Genomic DNA, 16,825 nt, shown 5'->3' with positions numbered 1-16,825 from the left:
CCAGATCGAATCGGGAAGGGGAGAGGAGAGACGTGGGGAGTGGGGGTGTGCGTTCGGGGGGGTTAGGGTTTCGGTACCCTAGGGAGTGGGGGGATAAGGGAGTGGGGGTGCGGGGTGGGCCGGCCAGTACGGTGGCCAGCTGGGTTGAGGCGGCCCAGGAGAGTGGGGGGTCTACTACTCCTTTTGTTTAACTTTTGCTCTTGTTTCCTTTTCTTTTTATATTTATTGCTTTGTTGTTCCCATCCACTATAAAATATCTAGGCATTTTATAAAAATGTGTTTATTGCACCATATTTACATATGCAAAATATGGCACCTCCCGAACTTTTTTGTTTTTAACTTTTGAAAACTTTTATTGTTGACATTAATGTGAATTTGAATTTGAATCGTTTTTGAACCATCGCGAGATTAACTACAGTGATAGCGGTGACATGGCATCATTAGAAGAGGGTTACTGTAGCTTAATTATCCGGGCGTCACAATTACATATCTGCATGTTTTGCACGCCGTAGTTGCTAGCACTTTTGAGTTGCTTTATTGAGTGTATATCTTTTGTTGAAGGTTATCCAAGAGTATGTTCTAGGTGAATATGACCCTGATGCAACCGCTGCTTACCATGACAATCACACCTCCGAGTCTGCTGATGAGGATCACGTGAAAGATACTTCTAAGAGGTATGATTCTAAATTTGGAAAGAAGGATACAAACAATAAATTATATCTGGAAGCAGAACTCTGATGAATATTTGATGTTTCTGTGCCAATTGCAGAAAGCACCTGGGATATATTAAGCAGAGTGGTGCTTTAACAGCTTCTTGCAATATAATGAGATGTTGAAGCGGCAGACTGAATCCATGACACTGAAGTGCAATTGCGGCAGATTATCTCTATTTTTCCTTTTCATTTTTCTTATTATTGGAGTGAGAACAGGTACAATGAGTGAATGTGTGATAGTAGATACAACAACTATGTTTGCAATTGTTAATGACATACATACATGCATGTTCTTTGAAGTGGTCAATCATGAGTACCAATGCATAATGATGGGGTTTTGGCTCACTTATTGGCTTCGGTGTCCAGTTAACCATGAAATAGGAGCCCACAATTATGTATGCTCTTACTGGATGTGTTCTAATGCTGGTTTACTATAAATCTTGTATTTGTAATGATGTGTACTGGTTTATTTTTTTTAATTCCTAATAAGTTAGTAGTAGCGTGGGGAGGAAATTGAGCGCTACTAGTATATAGGATACTAGTAGCGTTGGTTGTTACCCACGCTACTACTATTTCATTAGTAGTAGCGCGTGTACGTAATAGCAGTAGTGTGGGTTAAACCCACGCTACTACTAACTATTAGCTGTAGCGTGATACTAGTAGTGCGGGTACCGGCGCTGCTATTAGCCATTTTACCCTCGCTGCTAGTAGCCTTTTTCCTAGTAGTGATAGTATAGCAAACATTATTATCATAATCTTCACAGCAAGTGCCAAAAAGATTTTCAAGATCATAGAAGACATCATTGTCTTCTCAAGCATAATCATTACAACAAGTATTAGGCATCACAAAATCATACTCAATATCATCATTCTCCATCAACATATTTGATTCACTTTCATGAGGCACAATGGTGATAGGAGCAATATTACTTCGGAGAGTTACCTTTTTACCTCTACTTTTTCTTTTTTTCTTTGTCTTCTTCACCACCTCACGTGTGGGTTTAATCAATTTTTTTGGACTTCTTGTTGAAGAGATTGATTGGATAGGAAGCTCCTCCTCGTTACCTGATTCATCATAGTAAACACTAGAAGGGTATTGGGAAATATTTTTCCTTTCATTAGTACTCTCTTCATACTCTGTTTGTTTTCTTGTCTTTAAATAGTTGGCAATATAAGGATTCTCAATGCAATTTACTGCACAAAACATATAAATTTCCTCTAGATCAAAATCAAGAGAACTATTGAGATTAAATTTCGGTATACCCTTAGTTATACGTTTCATTTCTTCATACCCCAAAAGAAGACTAAGCTCTTCATGATGCTGAAGGGTAATCAGGTTATTATAGTTTTTGGACACGATTTGATCATGAAACAAATAGCATTGGAGATTTAAATAACCATGTTCATTGCAAAGTTCACAAGGATGACGAAAAAAAATTAATCTTTCAGCACAATCATCCAAACCACCTGGTACTCTTTTTTTTTCTCCAAACCACCTTTTTTTTAAGAACCACCTTTTTTAGACAATCTCGCGAAATCTACCGTTCTAGAGGAACAAGCCAGCCGGTAAACGCTAGTGGGCCGCGGCCCACCTTCCGATCCGTGCGAGCGGCAGCGCGATTCAGGGCGCCCGAAGCGCTGTATAGGCGCTCTAGGAGAGGTTGTGCATCTCCGCTGTCCCCTCCTGCTCCGGCGACACTGGCGATGGGAGTTTCCACCTTCTCCTTCGCCTCCCCTTTCATCGAGAGCGAGAGCACCCCCACCGTCTCCTCCACCCCCAACCCTTCCCTCCTGCTCGGGCTGGTCTCCGTCTCCGTCCCCATCTGCATCCCCACGGCCATGGCGGCAGGACCTTCTCCTCGGTTGTACCCTTCGCTTGCGTCCGCGGGGTCTTCCTGCCCTATCGGCCGCATCAAGGAAGGTACTTTTAATTCGCATCCTGTTTTGTTTTACCTGTCATCAACTCATCATTGATGTATTGTTTCATTTCTCTGGCGAAATTCGATGGACTGTTTGAATAGACTGAAACGATTGGAATTATAGGATTAGAGACATGTGGATTTTTTACCCACTGAGACACAAGGATACTTCATACCTCGATCAACATTATGGATAATTAAGCCACATCTATCACAGACATCTACTCAATATTATTGCAGTGAACTGGTAGTGGTACTCATGCTCATGGTTGCAGATTACTGTACCATGGTAGCAGAACAGGGTAAAAAGGCCACAATCTTCATGTGTTCTTTCCCCATCTTCAACAACCACTAGTTGTTTCATTCCCCATCTTCAACAACCACTAGTTGTTTCATTCCCCATCTTCACCAACCACTAGTTCTTTTCTTTCTTCCCCTAGAGACAACTTAACTCTTTCTGCCTACTAACAAACCACGAGGAAGAGACAGAAAGTATCATGTTTTGTTTCACTTTTGCGCGATGGTCACGTGCACGGGCCTTGAAGACCGCGACACCGCCAGCACGAGATCTGAAGCCGACTGGTGTTGTTTATAGTGTGGCTCAATGGCATGCTTTACTAACATAACTGTGATTAGTTTAGTTTAGTAAACAGTCTAGCGCCTTTTAAATTGGCGACCAGCGCAAGATCTAAGGCTCATGGATGCTTGACTTAGTTGGGGCCTTGGGGGCAACGACGTTGACTCATGGATTGAAAATCCACAATTGCCAAGGTAGTACCAATGAATCGGCTAGCCAGCTTTAGATAGCAGCCAAAGAATTTAATGTTCAAAAGATTGCAATAACATCCTCTGAATAATGGGGCTGCACTCAGCTTTCAGGCTTGCGGGTTCAAACTCTTTCTGCAAAGCGAATAACGTACTACCGTGGGTTGTCAGAATGCCGAGCTTCCTCAACTGTTTAGTTGTTCGGTTGTGCATACACTGTAACTCAATAAGTGGATGCCACAGAATATCTGAAAGTTTTTCTGTAGAATTGATAAGTTTACATATTTTAATTGTAGAATTGTTGTATAACAGAGAGGACAGGAAACATTGCATCTCTTTTCCAGTAACCTTTCTACAGAGAAGAAGGTCATCGCTATTTCAGTCCCTTTTCCAGAGAAATAAGGTGTGATGACTTATTTAGTGCATATTTTACGTTTATTTATGAATTTTAAAATGCTTACAGAGTAATATTTGATATGTGCTTCAATTATGGGACGAACGGAGTAGTATCTTGTCATGTTGTATTTGCGGGGAAAAGAACCAGTGTCGATCGGACCAACCTGACTCAAAACCCTAGCTGAGCAACTTGCTGGCAGTGGTGAGCTTGATTCCCACCCACGCTTATTTCTGGCTGATTTAGCCAGAACCACACCTTGTACGCATCCCCTTTCAAGTGAAAATAAATAAATCAGGAGAAGCCTAGAAAACTTTTTGCAATATTTATATATGTACATCTCATCTGCTTTTGTTTGATGCACTAATGTACTACCTTTATTATTATTTTTGCAAATGAATGTATAACTCAATTAATAATAACAGATAGTTACATGTACTCAGATGAAAGATGAAATATAGATCTGATTTACATTCTCTTTCAGTTTAGCTATACCTCTCTCGTTTGAAGTGAAGAGAAGTTAAGACCAGATTATCAACTCGCACAATCTTATAGGGTAAATGCAAGCCTAAGCTTGATGAGACAGATTAATTATATTTCTTGTTGTGCTTATATATCTTTGACAAATTATACAACGCATCAAAAACATATCCTGATCGGAAACAATCACATATCGTTCTTTCTATAGATAAACAATGCATCAACAGGTGAAGATGAATGGTACAATCTAGCTTAATGAACTGCGGCGATGGCAATCACTTATCGAGAGAGTGTTTTCTCATTTCTTCCTCCATTTATTCATGAAACGGAAAACGTGTGAACTGCCTGCTCACGGTACAAAGGCATGGCTCGCACAAATCGCGGTCCACGCTAGCGAACTAGCTAACAGAAAACGGGAAATAGTTTTAGGAAAATAGTAACTAAATTCTACTAGTAACTAAGAAAGCTGACGTGCCAGAACTAATCAAACACCACTACTAGCTAGGAGCAGCTAGCAAACCTGGCTCCATCTATGTGCTCATGTAATAATCGTCATGTCCAGTTGGCTTACCAAGGACGCGGGCCTGTGTGTCAGGGAAGAATTCGAATCCCGGTATCATCCAGGTCGTGCCGGCCTTGCTTACGGCGACGGGGTAGGTGAGCAGGTGGCCTGGGAGGTCCCCCGTAAGCTCGTCGCCGACGTAGAGGTTCCAGTACTCATCAGCCATCTTGTTGACCCTCCGCACGCATTCTAGGCTCCCCGGGCGGAGGAAGTCGTCGTGCGTCTTGCCGAGGTGCTCGTACCAGAGCGACATCCGGAAGCCATGGATGTGCCCTTTGGCGAGCTCGGTATCGGTGTTGATGCGGTGCGGCTGGTACGCGCCAATGGCGATCTCGGTGTCCCTGTTCCCCGCCATGGACCGCTCGTTGAGGTTGGCAGATCCGACAATGATGTACTCGTCATCAACTGAACAAGACGAGAGGTACATATTAGTTAGCTATCAAGGTGATTGAAGCAATGCAATGCAAGTAGATAATAACGGAGGAGAAATATTACGTACCTATCATCATTTTGGAGTGAACGTAGATCATGAACCGGCGTGCGTTCTGCGCCTTGGCATAGTCCGTGCCGTCCTTTGGGCCTTTCGCAGGCTGGTATTCGCCGCCCTCTGGGTTCCTCGCCTCGCGGTTCCCTAAGCAGAAGAAGGTAAGGTAGTCCCTGGGATCAGCGTCTATGTTCTTGGCCTGCAGCGCAGCGGCAATGTCGTTGTACATCATGGACATGGTCCTCCTCTGGTTGTCCAGCATCGCCTGCCTGTACATATGCGTAGGGTAGCCCTCCGACCACATGGGCACCACGACGTAGACCGCGAAGCGCTCACCGGCCTCGATCTTCCTCACGATCTTGAGCGAGAGCTCTCTAGGGATCGTGTGATTCGCCTGGACTGCTGCCGGATCTATGCCAACGCCGGACTTCCACTGGAAGGAACTGCCGATGAAGTACTGGTTCTCGATGTAGATGAAGTTCTTTGCGGCACGTATTGCGTGGATGTAGGCGTCCTGGATGCTCCTCTCGAACACATGGTGCTTGTCCTGGACGAGGCCGGCCTCGTAGGCAGCCTCCATGGAGTCGGGGAAGCCCACGGTGGCCATGTTGTCAATGGACCGGAACAGCTGCACACTCCACGCCTCCTGGTCGCCGGGGAGTGTCACTGGCAATGAGGACGGTGCGACCTTGCCCTCGATGGCTACAAGGTCGACCAGGTGCTCCTTGTCACCGCCTTGTATCCTCCATCGCTGCTCGAAGTTGTGGAGCACGTCCCATGCCACGGGGCCCTCGAGCTTGGCGTGGATGTCGTGCCATGGCTCCCTGGGCCCGCCCTTCTCGAGCGTCGCAGACTCGTCCCTGAAGTTGACTTGGTTGAAGTCCTGGCTGTGTGCCTGCCCCGTGCCCAGTGTCCTGAACAGGGAGTGGGACTGCGTGTCATAGCGTCCATAGCTCACGTCGAGGCCGCCGACGAAGCTGACGATCTGGCGGCGCCCGTCCGACGACGACGACAGCTCCTGGTCGACGACAATTGCCTTCTGGTGGTGGCTGTAAAATATGGAGTCGGTAGGCCGCTTGGCGTCGAAGATGTAGCCTCTAACGTACATGTTCCTCGGGCAGAGGACGCACTGCACGCGGCTGCCGCGGAAGTACTTGGCCGTCACCTCGTCCCTCGTGCCCAAGAGGCCGGCTTCATACAAGCCTTCAATGGAGGAGACGTCGTTCCACACGAGCAGGAGCACGTGCACGCCCTCGTTGGCCTTGCGCTTCAGGAGCTCGCCAAGGGTTTCCTGCTGGTTCCCGTCACGCACCAGCGTGATGTGGGGGAACACCGACCAGCCGGTGATGTACACCAGATGCCGGGCATTGCTGATGGCGTCGTACAGGTCTTCCCAGCAGTGCCCGGGCTTGTAGAGCCCGCCGCCGTCGAGCTGGATCTTGGGGTCGAACTCCTCAGACGCATGCGCGTCCTGGTACAGGGTGACCCTGCACCCCGTCCTCTGCGAGAAGAAGGTGTGGGGCACCTTGGCGCCGCCGATGCCGATGCCGCCGCCCCACGCCAGGCCTTGGTCAGCGACATCGCGGAAGTTGATCTGCACGTGTATCTTGGGCCCATCCCAGAGCTTCTTTCTGTTGGCGCCAAGGACGTCGAACCAGCGGTCGATTGTGTCGTCGCTGTTGAGGAGCTCCAGAGCGGGCAGGTAGGCGCTGCCGAGGACTGTGTCGTCGGCGAGGCCAAGCTGCTCGATCATCACAGAGATGACGACGTCGGCGGCGTGGTGGGCGCAGTAGGCGCGGAGCGGCTCGTTCCATCGCGCGATTCCGGTTGAAGGGACGGCGATGGTACGCGTCCGGGCAACGCACGCACTGCCGAGGTAGATGGCCGCGTACACCCGCGGCAGGCCCTTGCCCAAACCCGTCGTCTCTTGGACACCTTGCACAATCTATGTACGGGAATAGCTTTTAGTTAAGTCGATAATTCAGAGTGTAGGCAGAGTCATAGTTTTGAATAGCATGCTATGTCATTTAGCGACGGCTCTGTCAAAAACTCTGAAAAGTTATATAGCGAAGCTAAGCCCATTTAGCATTTCTAAAATAATAATAATAATAAATGAAAAAAGTATGCATGCAATCATGCATCACATGTGATATATCCATATACTTGCATATAAATGTTCACACTAAAACATTCGAGCACTGATAAGGCATCCTAATTCATTAACCAAGTTTTGCATCAATATATATATAACAAGAAGAAAGAAATACGTAGAAATTTGGGCCGCTGCGACGAGGTTTCCGAAAAGCCTCTCACGGAAGCAAAACCGTGACTCTCGCGAAAGAAAAAAAAAAGAAAACGCGTTTTGTTTTTCCCTTTCCGAGAGGCACGGCCGTGACTCTCGCGAAAGCACAACCGAGCCTCTCGCGGAAGCAAAATCGTGACTCTCGCAAAAGAAAAAACAACAGAAAACGCGTTTTATTTTTCCCTTTCCGAGAGGCATGGTCGTGACTCGCGAAAGCATAACCGTGACTCTCGGGAAAAAAAAAGCAGAAAACATGTTTTTTTCGCGCAATTTTTTTTCTCGAAAAGCTAAGAAAGACCGGGGGGAAATCAAAACGTCGAAAAAACCCAAAAAAACATTTTAAAAGACAAAAATGCGTGCGGAAAAATAAAAAAAATCCGGAGGGAGCGTCCAGAGCGCGACACGTGGCGAATGGCTGAGAGCGCGCCAAGTGTCGCTGATCGTTGCAAGGCTCCCGAAGGAGTGCTCGTTAACTAGTTGCTCCCTCAATATATATAACAAGAAGGAAGAATGAGGTAGAAATTTGGGCCGCTGCGACGAGGTTTTCGAAAAGCCTAGAAAGTTTTGGTCCAATAGCAACTTATAGCGCCGCTAAATGACTCCAGATTTAGTACTACAGCAGAAAATAGCAAGTTTTAGCGGCATTTTCAATTTAGCACTAACAATGCAAAGATATAAAGGGAGGGCTCTTTAGTGACATATATAGCGAAGCTAACTTTGGTGTAAAGAAAAATGAAAAGACCAACGAGACACCCAGCTGACGTACATTGCCGAGGAAACCGGGGACAATGCCGGTGTGGCGGGAGCGGTCGTGGATGTTGTCGGCCCCCACGATGGTGGCATTGATGGTGCCGTGGAGCCGCAGATTCGCCATTGCTTGCTCCTTGGACCGGTAAGGAGAATGGGAATGAAGGATGTGGTGGTGACCGGTGAGCAAGCTGCTTCACTTGGATGGTGTCTCAAAGGTGTTGCTAGGCAGTGCATTTATAGCCGGCCGGTACGTGCAGATTGAGAGATGGAGGCTAAGTTCATGGATTCTTGCTTCAGATCAGACCTGCATCCAATTACCTTGCGCCCAATTGGCCAAATGAATTATATATGGCATGTGCCAGTGCCACTTGGCTAGTTGCCTCAATCGATTCTAGGCATTGCATCTAGTGGATCCTGCTACTGAAATTAGCTATTGGCCAATTCGAGGTGTTGCTAGGCAGTGCACTTATAGCCGCTACAGGTCCAACGAGAAAGATGCTTCAACATGTGCAGTGCGTGTGGATATCGAGGGCTGGAGGATAAATTAGATGCTTCAACATTAGCCAATTGGTTTATAGGTTAATATATCATGTGCCACTTGCATGGCTAGTTGCCTCAGTCGCACGTGCTAAACCGAACTCTGCCGAAAGCCCCATCTTGACGCTAGCTACATCCTTATCCTGTTACGCATGTGATTACGAGCTGCAAAACTAGTTTGCTAAGAATTAAGCCCTAGCTTTGCTTCACATGCACATATTCTGCACCTTGCTTCAAGTGTGAACTGAGAGCTGGAGGCTAAGTTAAACAACTCTCACTTCAGATCTGCAGTGTCCATAAGGAGGTGCAGTCATATGGATCCTATTCATACAACCGACGCCCAATCGGCCAATTGGTTTATATGCTAATCATGTGCCACTTGGCAAGTTGCCTCAATCTTGTCTGCTGCAATGATCTGCGCGTAAAGCATATCCGATCTTTAGGCTAAGTTCATCGATTCTTGCTTTCAGATCAGCCGCGTCCACAAGGATCAAGGTGCAGCTGTGGATCCTATTCAAATCACCTACCGCCCAGTTAGCCAAGTGATTTATTGGTTAATCCATCATGTGCCACTTGCATGGCTAGATGCCATTCATCAAATTACCTATAGCACCCAATTGTTCAATTGGTTTATAGGTTAGTCATGTGCCACTTCCCTCAATCGCACGTGCTAGACCGAACTATGCAGAAAGCCCCATCTTGACGCTAACTACATCCTTATAGCCACCACTTATAGCCACTCATAAAATAAGGTTAGCTATAATTAGCTATAAGAGTACTAATTTTTCTCACCTTCTCTCTATCTCTTTCTTCATATTTATTGTATCGACTTAGGAATCCGCATATATATAGCTACGCTTTTGCATGAGACCCCACTCCCCTGAATTTTTCATGTCTCTCTCCTCCACATAGGCTAAATTCCCATGTAAGCGGGTTATAAGCATGTTATTGTACTTGCTCTTATCCGACTTATTAAAAATAAAAAAAGTCTTTAACATGCTTGTTTGGCCGTTACTTTTTCAGACACGTGGAAACCATTGGAAACAAGCACAACTTATTATTAATGCATGAGAAGTCCAATATTATTATTTTCACCTTAATTTTTGATATATTTAGCTTTTCATGAATCTAATTGATCAGATTCATCAATGCAGGCATTCATAATTTAACTACACATGTGATTACGAGCTGCAAAACTAGCTTGCTAGGACTTTGGTTATCTAGCTTTGCTTCACATGCATATATTCTGCACCTTGCTGCAAGTGTAAGCTGAAAGCTGGAGGCTAAGTTAAACAACACTTACTTCAGATCCGCAGTGTCCATAAGGAGGTGCAGCCAATTGGTTTTTATATGCTGATCATGTGCTGCTTGGCAAGTTGCCTCAACCCCATCTGCTGCAATGATATCTGTGTGTAAAGCATGTCCCATCTTGAATCTACATCTTAGAGCAACTCTGGCAGATCCTTCCCAACCAAAAAAGAAAACCGCCATTGTGAATAGGTGCTAGGTAATTTGAATGGCAACTAGCCAAGTGGCCGGCATGCTTTCCAAGGTTTAGCACGTGTGACTGACGCAACTAGCCATGCATGCAAGTGACACATTATTAACCTATAAACCAATTGGGCGCTAGGTAATTTTGGCAACTAGCCATGCAAGTGGCACATGATGAATTAACATATACAAATCACATGGACATGCAAGCTGCACCTCCTTGTGAACGCTGCTGATCTGAAGCAAAAATCGATGAACTTAGCCTCCAGATCTCAATCTAAACGTATCTCTTGAAGCATCTTTCTCCTTGGACCTGTGCCGGCTATAAATGTACTGCCTAGCAACACCCTTCGTGCCACCATCCTAGCTAGCTAGTGAAGCAGCGTGCCCAGCAGTCACCACCACATCCTCCATTCTCCTTAGCGTACGTCTTGAGATCCAAGGAGCTAGCAAGCAATGGCGCATCTGCGGCTCCACGGCACCATCAACGCTACCATCGTGGGGGCCGACAACATCCACGATCGCTCCCGCCACACCGGCATCGTCCCCGGCTTCCTCGGCAATGTACATCCGTTCTTGATCTTTTTAGTTTACATTGTAGTTTTAAATAGCGCGCTATCTCCGCATTATACCGTTTGGAGTGGCATTGTACTAAGCCGTTTAGCACCATTTACCACCAGTTCACGCTATAGCGCAATTTAGCACCCTCTTTTTGTCGCTATTTACCATAGCCTGCTATTTAAAGCTTTTGTTTGCACTTCATGATGAATGGTTAATTGACTTAACTAGAAGCAATTAGTTCCCGTATGTAGATTGTGCAATGTGTATGTCTTCTTGATCTTTTTCAGTCTACAAAATCACACCAAACCGTTTAGCACCCCATTAACGCACTATTTTTGCGCTGTTTGTTATTGGGTGTGACTAGATCTCAGTCAACTGACATTTAGCAAGATTATTGTCATAATCCGCTATTTAAAATTTTGATTATGAATAATGATGAACTTAACTAAAAATGTGTAATTCCCGTACATAGATTGTGCAAGGTGTGCAGGAGACGACGGGTTTGGGCAAGGGCCTGTCGCGGATGTACGCGGCCATCTACCTCGGCAGCGCGTGCATCGTGCGAACGCGTACCATTGCCGTCCCTGCAGCTGGAAGCGCGCAATGGAACGAGCCACTCCGCGCCTATTGCGCCCACCACGCCGCCGACGTCGTCATCTCCGTCATGATCGAGCAGCTCGGCCTCAACGACGACACGGTCCTCGGCCGCGCCTACCTGCCCGCCCGGGAGCTCCTCAACAGCAACGGCACAACAATCGACCGCTGGTTCGACGTCCTTGGCGCGGACAGGAAGAAGCTCCCGGATGGGCCCAAGATACAGGTGCAGATCAGCTTCCGCGATGTCGCCGACCAAGGCGTGTCATGGGGCGGTGGCGTCGGCTCCGGCGTGGTTCCCCACACCTTCTTCTCCCAGAGGCCCGGGTGCAGGGTCACCCTGTACCAGGACGCGCACGCGTCTCCGGAGTTCGACCCCAAGATCCAGCTCGACGGCGGGGGGCTCTACAAGCCCGGGCATTGCTGGGAAGACATATACGACGCCATCAGCAACGCACGGCACCTGGTGTACATCACCGCCTGGTCGATGTTCCCCCACATCACGCTGGTGCGGGACCGGGACGGCGCCCAGGAAACCCTCGGCGAGCTCCTGAAGCGCAAGGCCGGCGAGGGCGTGCACGTGCTCCTGCTCGTGTGGAACGACATCTCCTCCATTGATGGCCTGCACGAGGTCGGCGTCATGGACACGAGGGACCAGCTCACGGCCAAGTACTTCCGCGGCAGCCGCGTCCAGTGCGTCCTCTGCCCGAGGAACTGGTCCGTCAGAGGCTACATCATCGACCCCAAGACGCCCGTCGACACGGTCGTTTACAGCCACCACCAGAAGGCCATCACCGTCGACCAGGAGCTGCCTGAATCTTCGTCCGGGTCGGACGGGCGCCGCCAGATCGTTAGCTTCCTCGGCGGCCTCGACATGTGCAATGGACGCTACGACACGCAGTCCCACTCCCTGTTCAGGACGCTGGGCACGGGGCAGGCGCACAGCAACGACTTCAGCCAAATCAACTTCAGCGACGAGGACGCGACGCTTGACAAGGGTGGGCCGAGGACGCCATGGCACGACATCCATTCCAAGGTCGAGGGCGCCGTGGCGTGGGACGTGCTGCACAACTTCGAGCGGCGATGGATGAAACAAGGCGGTGGCAAGGAGCACCTGGTCGACCTTGTGGCCCTCGAGAGCAAGGTCGCTCCGTCCTCGTGGCCGGTGACGCTCCCCGGCGACCACGAGGCGTGGAGTGTGCAGCTGTTCCGGTCCATCGACAGCATCTCCACCGTCGGCTTCCCCGACTCCATGGAGGCTGCCTATGATGCTGGCCTCGTTCAGGACAAGCACCGAGTGTTCGAGAGGAGCATCCAGGACGCCTACATCCACGCCATACGTGCCGCAAAGAGCTTCATCTACATCGAGAACCAGTACTTCGCCGGCAGTTCCTTCCAGTGGAAAACCCACGACGGCATAGACCCGGCGGACGTCGGGGCGTGCCAGCAGATCCCCAGAGAGCTCTCGCTCAAGATCGTGAGCAAGATCGAGGCCGGCGAACGCTTCGCGGTCTATGTCGTGGTGCCCATGTGGTCGGAAGGCACCCCTACGGGGCGATACAGGCAGGCGATGCTGGACAACCAGAGGAGGACGATGGCCCTGATGTACGACGACATCGCCGTTGCGCTGCAGGCCAAGAAGATCGACGCCGACCCCAGGGACTACCTTACCTTCTTCTGCTTAGGGAACCGGGAGGCCAAGAGGGAGGGCGAGCACGAGCCGGCAAAACGCCCAAAGGATGGGACGGACTATGCCAGGGCGCAGAAGGCACGCCGGTTCATGATCTACGTTCACTCCAAGATGATGATAGGTACAGCCGGTACTCCATTAATAGTATCTGATGTTCTGCTTCCATTGCATTGCTTCATCATCTTGATAGCTAACTAAGTACGTACGTCTCGTCTCGTTCAGTTGATGATGAGTACATCATTGTGGGATCTGCCAACCTCAACGAGCGGTCCATGGCCGGGGACAGGGACAGCGAGATCGCCATCGGCGCCTACCAGCCGCACCGTGTCAACACCGATGCCGAGCTCGCCAAGGGGCACGTCCATGGCTTCCGGATGTCGCTGTGGCACGAGCACCTCGGCAGGACGTACGACGACTTCCTCCGCCCGGGGAGCCTAGAGTGCGTGCGGAGGGTCAACAAGATGGCCGATGAGTACTGGAACCTCTATGTCGGCGACCAGCAGCTCACGGACGACCTCCCCGGCCACCTGCTCACCTACCCCGTCGCCGTAAGCAAGGCCGGCATGGTCTCTACGCTCAAGGGTTTTGAATTCTTCCCTGACACGAAGGCTCGCGTGCTTGGTAAGCCGACTGGAATAAATGACTATTTTATGAGCATATAGATCCTGGTTAATTTGCTGCTCCTGGTCCTAGCCAGTGTTGATTAATGCTGGCACCTCAACTGTCTTAGTAGTCAGGATTCAGTGATTTTCTTGAAATTATTTTCCATTTTCTGTTAGCTAGTTTGCTAACGTGAGCCACGATTTGTGGGAGAGATCGGACATGAGCACGGTCGTTTTCTCTTTGAATAAATGAAGGAAGAAATCAATAACATTGCAGACATTTATGCAGCGCAAAAACACTATCTTGACTCCTCGCCGCAGTTCATAGCTTCGGCCAACAGCTAGATAGTGGCATGTTATCTTCAGCTAGGTGTTGATGTCCTGTTTTAACCACAGGAGAAACAATATGTGATTGATTTTGATTGTGAACTTTATTCGAATAAATTTTCATTGTAGCCCATTCTGTGGAGAAACTATATGTCAACAAAGGTCTCAAAGCGCTAGGAAACCTTTTCTGGTGAGCAAGGCAGCAAGCAAATACAGAATTGACCGGTTTATAAGAAAAACTAGGCCAAAAACTAACATGAAAAATAAACGCTGTCAAAAATAGACCACCACCTCCTAATATGACATCGACCCAGAGCAGTTGTAAGCAAGATCTTCAAAGACACCTTCAAAAACAAAAAAACGGTTTCCAAGGATACCGATGTCACCGGCATTCACCCCCGTCGATCAATAAGCTTTAGCCTATACCCATGCGCGACCGCCCAACCGAACATTGTGAAATGTCCGGTCTAGACAACAACCTCCAACGCCACTCCTCCCTGGCCGGCCACAGCCTAATAGAAATACTCTTCGACAATGCCTCCAAGAGAAGGAGGACACCCACAGGAGCCAACATCACTGGCAAAGACATGTCCAAGAACAAGGCCTACCCCACCACCTCTGGCTGGTCAATTCTCTAGTCTGCCTTGGCAATTGTGAATTTTCAATTTGTGGGTCAAAGTCTTTGCCCCATCAAAGCATCCGTTGAGAGAAACAAAGCCTCAAATCTTGCACTTGCCGCCAATTCAAAAGGCACTGGACTATTTGCCCTACTAAACTAAACTAATCCTAGGAGAGAACCATCAGATGCCACCTCTCGAATCTAAGAATGGAATGGCAGTCGAAAGTAGCTCGCAACAACCTCAAGTAGAGGCACATAAGATGAGCGTACAATAAACATGCATGCATTAATTAAGGAACAACCCAAAATGGACAGAAGCACAGCATACAAAAACACATGAGACGAAAGGTATCAAGGGCAATGACATACCAAGCAACAGTAAACTACTGAACAGAATATGATTTACCTTATGAATGAACCCAACAGTAGCAGTAGTATCCAACGGCCTCCAACAACACGGAGGTTTTCAACGTCTCACCTCCAAACTAAAACAAGCAATTAAACAGAAAGTTAAAAACAAAACCAAACGGTGCCATGGCAGTAACTCATATCAGTTAAAAGAAAAGAACAAAAGCAGTAAGCATCCATGTGAAAACCCAGTAGGATCTAGACAAGAGAAAAGGTGGACCACATTAGTCTATTCTCCACACGGCTGAGAGCACACTTATAATCCCAGCCGCTGATTAGACCACCAAAAGCTACTAATAGTCACATGTACACCCCAGCCCCATTGAAACCATGCTACCACAGGAACCATAATCAGCAAACAGATCTAACACACGAAACAAACCTGAAGACGACAACAAAAAGCAAACAGACCAAATGAAGATGAATTCAGCAGACTAATTGTGATGTAAAGGCCACATAGTTTACTGCACTACCGGAACAGGGCTCTAAGCCGACAGCCAAATATATGCCGACGGCCACCGTCGGCCTAATCCGAGCTATGCCGACGGCGAGCTCCTGGCCGTCGGGCTATCCACGTCTACGCCGACAGCAGCCGTCGGCACATCACAGCCGTCGGCTTATCCCAGACTACGCCTACAGCTGCCGTCGGCATAGATGCGGGCCCGCTGACAACGGTCATCACGGCCGGCTAACGACGTCTAATCTATGCCGACGGCCGTGACGGGTGGCCGTCGGCATAGATACGGGTGACACGTCACCGATCCAGAGTGCACCGACCAGGACCTATGCCGACGGCAGCCGTCGGCATAGCTGACACATCATCGATCCGCGGCGCTGTCCATCTTCCCTGGCCGCAGCTATGTCGACGGCTTTGCCGTCGGCATAGTTTTTTTCCCCATATAGTATTATTATTATTACTAAGCATACAGTATGTGTTAATAAGCATACATATAGATTGTGTTAATAAGCATACATATAGTATGTGTAAATAAGCATATAGTGTGTTAATAAGCATATAGTATGTGTTAATAAGCATACATATAGTTTTTTTTCTTTTTCTTCACTGTTTTCTTTATTATTATTATTTAACTAACTTACATACAGTATGTGTTAATAAGCATACATACATAATTTTTCGGTTTGTACAGAGCGGTGTGACCCCCGTCATGAACGGTGCCGCCACCAGCCGACAACTAGAATGGGGAACAGCCGCATCGGGTCTATACGAAGGGGACTTTGCTCCAAGTTTTTATATATATCGGATGACCTACCACAACCGGGTGGTGTTATGGCATGTCCAAAGAGGCGGCACGCATCTCCGGGGTGTGGCACCGTCATGGACGGCGCCGCCGCCGGCACCTGGAGGGGGGGAACGGACGCGTCGGGTCTACATGGAGTGGATGTTTCTGTGGGTTTGGCCCGGATGTTGCTCCCGGGTGTCCCTATGGGCGGACCTGACACAACCGGGTGGAGAGGTCCACTGGTCAAAGCCCGTCCGTGGGAAGTTAAAGGGCTAGATCTCGTGGTCAACCGCTCCTGGGTTAGGCGGGACGGGGGCCCTGGGGGGTAGCAATGCCACCGGAGCGTCGTACCAGGCCCTCATACATGCGGGGTGGTGTTGTGGCAT

The 16,825-nt window shown here is 48.5% G+C and overlaps 2 protein-coding genes across 2 annotated transcripts; one reads left to right on the top strand and one right to left on the bottom strand.

Annotated features, from left to right (window-relative positions):
• Positions 1–4,550: 4,550 nt before the first annotated feature.
• LOC119341502 (phospholipase D alpha 2-like) lies at positions 4,551–8,586 on the bottom strand. Its single transcript, XM_037613379.1, has 3 exons — positions 8,386–8,586; positions 5,333–7,262; positions 4,551–5,238 (listed from the first exon to the last, which is right to left on the bottom strand). Exons 1-3 carry the CDS (start codon positions 8,491–8,493, stop codon positions 4,802–4,804), a joined length of 2,475 nt encoding a protein of 824 aa, XP_037469276.1. The 5' UTR covers positions 8,494–8,586; the 3' UTR covers positions 4,551–4,801.
• Positions 8,587–10,742: 2,156 nt separating this feature from the next.
• On the top strand, positions 10,743–14,132 carry LOC119340745 (phospholipase D alpha 2-like). The gene is made up of 3 exons (XM_037612668.1): positions 10,743–10,961; positions 11,431–13,363; positions 13,465–14,132. Exons 1-3 carry the CDS (start codon positions 10,854–10,856, stop codon positions 13,902–13,904), a joined length of 2,481 nt encoding a protein of 826 aa, XP_037468565.1. The 5' UTR covers positions 10,743–10,853; the 3' UTR covers positions 13,905–14,132.
• Positions 14,133–16,825: the final 2,693 nt, after the last annotated feature.

This window comes from Triticum dicoccoides, chromosome 7B (genome assembly GCF_002162155.2).
Source record: "Triticum dicoccoides isolate Atlit2015 ecotype Zavitan chromosome 7B, WEW_v2.0, whole genome shotgun sequence".
Classification (NCBI taxonomy): domain Eukaryota; kingdom Viridiplantae; phylum Streptophyta; class Magnoliopsida; order Poales; family Poaceae; genus Triticum; species Triticum dicoccoides.
The sequence above is the reverse complement of the archived record's forward strand: the minus strand, read 5'-3'. Positions and strand labels throughout refer to the sequence as shown.

What these genes read in the sequence shown, in the direction of transcription:
- LOC119341502 (XM_037613379.1), bottom strand. Translation starts at nt 8,493, where the DNA reads ATGGCGAATCTGCGGCTCCACGGCACCATCAATGCCACCATCGTGGGG. An exon ending in TCCCCGGTTTCCTCGGCAAT is followed by an intron (nt 7,263 to 8,385) that starts GTACGTCAGCTG and finishes TCCCGTACATAG; the next exon opens with ATTGTGCAAGGTGTCCAAGA. An exon ending in TCACTCCAAAATGATGATAG is followed by an intron (nt 5,239 to 5,332) that starts GTACGTAATATT and finishes CGTCTTGTTCAG; the next exon opens with TTGATGACGAGTACATCATT.
- LOC119340745 (XM_037612668.1), top strand. Translation starts at nt 10,854, where the DNA reads ATGGCGCATCTGCGGCTCCACGGCACCATCAACGCTACCATCGTGGGG. An exon ending in TCCCCGGCTTCCTCGGCAAT is followed by an intron (nt 10,962 to 11,430) that starts GTACATCCGTTC and finishes TCCCGTACATAG; the next exon opens with ATTGTGCAAGGTGTGCAGGA. An exon ending in TCACTCCAAGATGATGATAG is followed by an intron (nt 13,364 to 13,464) that starts GTACAGCCGGTA and finishes CGTCTCGTTCAG; the next exon opens with TTGATGATGAGTACATCATT.